Source organism: Dendrobium catenatum, unplaced genomic scaffold (genome assembly GCF_001605985.2).
Source record: "Dendrobium catenatum unplaced genomic scaffold, ASM160598v2 original_scaffold_52715, whole genome shotgun sequence".
In the NCBI taxonomy this organism is placed as follows: Eukaryota; Viridiplantae; Streptophyta; class Magnoliopsida; order Asparagales; family Orchidaceae; genus Dendrobium; species Dendrobium catenatum.
Window position 1 is genome coordinate 1 of NW_021371169.1, and position 3,969 is coordinate 3,969.

General features: G+C 34.5%; 1 protein-coding gene across 1 annotated transcript; it reads right to left on the reverse strand.

Moving 5' to 3' along the window:
• Nucleotides 1-7: 7 nt before the first annotated feature.
• Nucleotides 8-3,963, reverse strand: LOC110103680 (sulfate transporter 1.2-like; the record flags this gene model as incomplete). The annotated part of the gene is made up of 10 exons (XM_020832482.1): nt 3,598-3,963; nt 2,810-2,858; nt 2,491-2,698; nt 2,219-2,393; nt 2,051-2,116; nt 1,854-1,967; nt 1,649-1,765; nt 1,441-1,567; nt 298-584; nt 8-172 (listed from the first exon to the last, which is right to left on the reverse strand). Coding segments are annotated over exons 1-10 (1,647 nt in total), but the record flags the coding sequence as incomplete, so codon positions are not given.
• Nucleotides 3,964-3,969: the final 6 nt, after the last annotated feature.

The following is a 3,969-nucleotide window of genomic DNA, read 5'->3' on the forward strand; positions in this document are numbered from 1 at the left end:
AATTCGTAAAGTATATAGCTGAATCAACTCTCACAACTAGGACTCCTGGAACTCTGTTGGCATCAGGATATTGTTCAATGTTCCTGTAGATTGTAGTTCGAGGAAGATTCCCCAGTATAGTTGTTCTTGGTCTTGTCACTTGTAGAAGAATCTTAGCAAATGATATGAAAACCTATAAAGCATAAATTTCATAGTAAAAAATGAGAAAAATCATTAATCATATAAACTTATTTTTTTTATAACTCATTATAAAATTAAAAAAAGAAAAAAAAAATGTAGTTGTGACTTTGTCCTTACAGCAATCAAGAGACCAATCTCAACTGAAGCAAATATCACACCAAGAAATGCTCCCATGCAAGCAATGAAATCAAATTTATCAACCTTCCAGATGAGAAAAGCTGCTTCGTAGTCAATCAGACCAATTACAGCAGAGATGATGATCGATGATAGAATAGCGTTCGGAGTATACTTAAATAATGGTGTGATAAGCAATAAAGTGAAGAACACCACAACAGACATAACCAAGTTGGACACTGGAGTTTGGCAACCAGACATGTAATTGACAGCTGATCTTGAAAATGATCCTGAGACAAAGTTAAGACCTTGCTTATCAAACTAAAATGAAGTAAACTTAATGTGAAGCAGTTTCAAAATTATAATTTGGTCTTTTAAATTTATAATGAAAGTATCACCTCAAAATGGCCACGGATTTAGGATAACTCAAAAATCAGATCGGCTTTTAGCCTGTAGAGTTCGGATTGTAGTTCACAAACCAATTAATGAATCAAGACTAAGGGTTCGTTTGGGACAGCTTTTTTAATGCTTCTTAAAGCAGCTTTTTAGTAAAAAAAATAATTTTTATACAAGAAAGCTGCTTCAAGAAACAATAAAAAAGCAGTCCTAAACGAAATCTAACTCTCAGATTAAACTTGAATTGACTAGCTAGCTCGTGATCAAACTTCGCTCAGCACAAGATTGAATTGAATGATTTTGAACCAATTTTGTGCAGTCAGGGTCTACTCGACTTGAGATTAGGTCATTAATAGTCCTAACCAAAAAATTATTATGGTGCCTCATATGATGTAAGCTATTTATTATTCTTTAAGCTTGAGACTTACCATTTTGCAGAAATACTATGGTCAAAAGTCTATTCAAATCCTGCCTTATTCTTCTAAATGAAAACTAGTTGTAACCACAGAAATCAATTTACACAAAACCCTTCCAACACAAATTCTGTGATGATAATCAATTCCACAGTTCAGTAAGAAATATAATGATTTTTGTGAATGTCTGTGCATTGAAGATGAACTTCTAGGAGGGTTGATATACTCGTGAAGTCCGCCGCCAAATTAATAAACTATTAACATAATATGGAGCCTTGTCCAATTCCTAAATATGCACAAAAAATGCAGAAAGCATGAAGATATAATTATGTTGTACCTGTTGCAACATAGCATGAAGTCATCGAGCCAACCACATTCATTGTCCCAAGAGCAACCATCTCTTTGTTTCCATCCAACTGATAGTCCTTCATGGATGCAAATGTTCTTCCAATCGCCACAGCTTCCTGTCAAACTTTAAGCAGTAAGAAGCAAATAAAAAGGCTAAGTTCTTAAAAGACGGTAGGATTTAATAATTCTTAGAGTACCGTTAGTGCAATCATGCCAGCAATGATGCCAATTTTGACTCCTTTCCCTAGAAAGGGTCCCGAAAAATATATTAGCTCCAAAGAGGAGGGATTGATTCCCTTTTTTATGTGTTTCACCTTGAAGATGACAGAATAACACTTGATTTAGTATCTTATATTGGAAAAAAAATGAGACAATAATTTTGATTTGTGTAAAATGTCTCACTATTTGTACTCCGTATCTTTCAGCATGAAAAATATAGACAAAAAACGTCGCTAAAACAACAGAGATAAGCGGCGCAATTGCTGGCAGCCAAAATAACTTTCTGTTCTTCTTTCCCTGTTTATAGAAGTTTGGTTGTTCTAAGACAATATAATATGCCAATCAATAAAATTGAGCAGAAATGTTTCAGTGATTTTTACCATATATTTAGCAACAAGAAGGAATACCAAGAATATCGTTCCAATGAGAATTGTTGGCCAGTTCCACTGAGCAAAAAAAGTAAAATAAATGGAACAGTTCAGAACTGAGACCAAGAAAACTGGGGAAAAAATGCTATAAACAAGAATACCAATGACTTAACAAATTACCCCGTGAGGAAATGGATGAAAAACCGATTTCATTACAGAAATGATGTCTGTTTGCTTTGTAAATTTCTCTATGCCAAGGAAACCTTTGAGTTGCTGAAGGCCAATAGTAATGGCTGCCCCAGCCATAAATCCAACTATTGCAGCGTGTGAAAGGAAGTCTATAAGAAATCCTAGTCTGCAAAACGTAAATTAAAGCACAGGAATAAGATCAAAACATACTTGTCTTCTGTTAAATCTAGAGTTCAGAAGTTCATCTTATTTATCTTTTTTACCTTAAAAATCCTAGCAATGCTTGAGTAATACCAGCAAAGAAGGTAGCTGTGAATGCAAGCCTTAGGTATTCCTCTTTGTTATTTATGGGATCAAGCTCATCTTGAAGAAGGGACCCTAACAAAAGAGAAACTACTGCTACAGGTCCAATAGCAATGTCTTTTGAACTTCCCATGAATGCATAAATAAGTGGTGGAACAAAGCTAGAATCTGCAAAATTGAAGAAGAAAATAATAAACAAAAAAAGTTACGACTATTTATTCACATGAAGATGTAGTCAGTTTATCAAATAATCATTAAGCAATGTTAATAAATACTTACAAAGACCATGCTGTGGTTCTAGATTTGCAAGCTTTGCATACCCAATATCCTGTTTCGCAATGACATAACGTTAGTGTAATAACATGAAAATTATGAAAATAATTTTAAAATAAATATATGAACAATTTGGATATTCTAAACTTGAGTGATGCGGCGCTTTGCTTGAGGGCGCAGCGAAGCTAGGAGGCGCCAGGAAAGAGCTACCGTAATGCTGAGCACTTTGGAATTTTTGAAAATAATCTGTGATGCTGGGTCATGGGAGCGCTGTGACGCTAGGCACTAAACAATATTTTTATATATTTTATATGGATTAAGCCTTCCCCCTCCCCCTATTCTCTTGGCTTGCCGGGTAAGGAATTAGAGGAAAAGGAGGAGAGAGAGAGAAGAGAGAGAAAGCTATTCAGGTGATTTCCATTGCACATTATTTGCCTATCTATCTTTTTTCTTCCGAAATTTTTCCAACATTCACCATAAATCCTCAGGTTCCAATTTCTTAAGCTTGCCTACTAGTAAACTCAGGTAACTTCCACATACAATCTTGGATCAAACACTTACGATTATGATCTTTCTTTTACGCTGTTATTTATTTTAGCCTTCATAGAGATTAGAATTTAAATGCACCAAATTTAACCCACATCAAGATTTTATTAAAATAAGACCTAAATGTCATTAATTAATTTTTTATTTAAATATGTCATTAAACCAAACATTTGACATCTTCTAATAGTATTTATATTATACAACAGATATATGTGAACCAAACAATTCAAGTCATTGCATAAGCTTACTTGAGGTATGCAGAGGCTTGCAATGGTTAAACCAGCAATGACATCTCCTTTAAGTTTAATCAAATTATAATTTCTTCCCCATTCAAAGATTGGAAACAAAAACTGCAACCCAAGCATGAACTTCTTTGATTTAGGTTGGTCCTTATAAGGCTTCAAGGGATCATCAGCGAAGAATGTTTCCTTTAATCCATCAGCGAATTCTTTAAGGAACTTCTTTCTTGGAGGGCATCCAACCGTGTAAGTTGATGGAGATTTCTCCATTTGTTGCTCTGATTCATATTGACTGATATCATCTGCTTCATAGTTCTTGACTTCGTTTGCAGTAACAGGATGACCCATCTCTGTATATACAAAATTGACTGGGGCACTTTG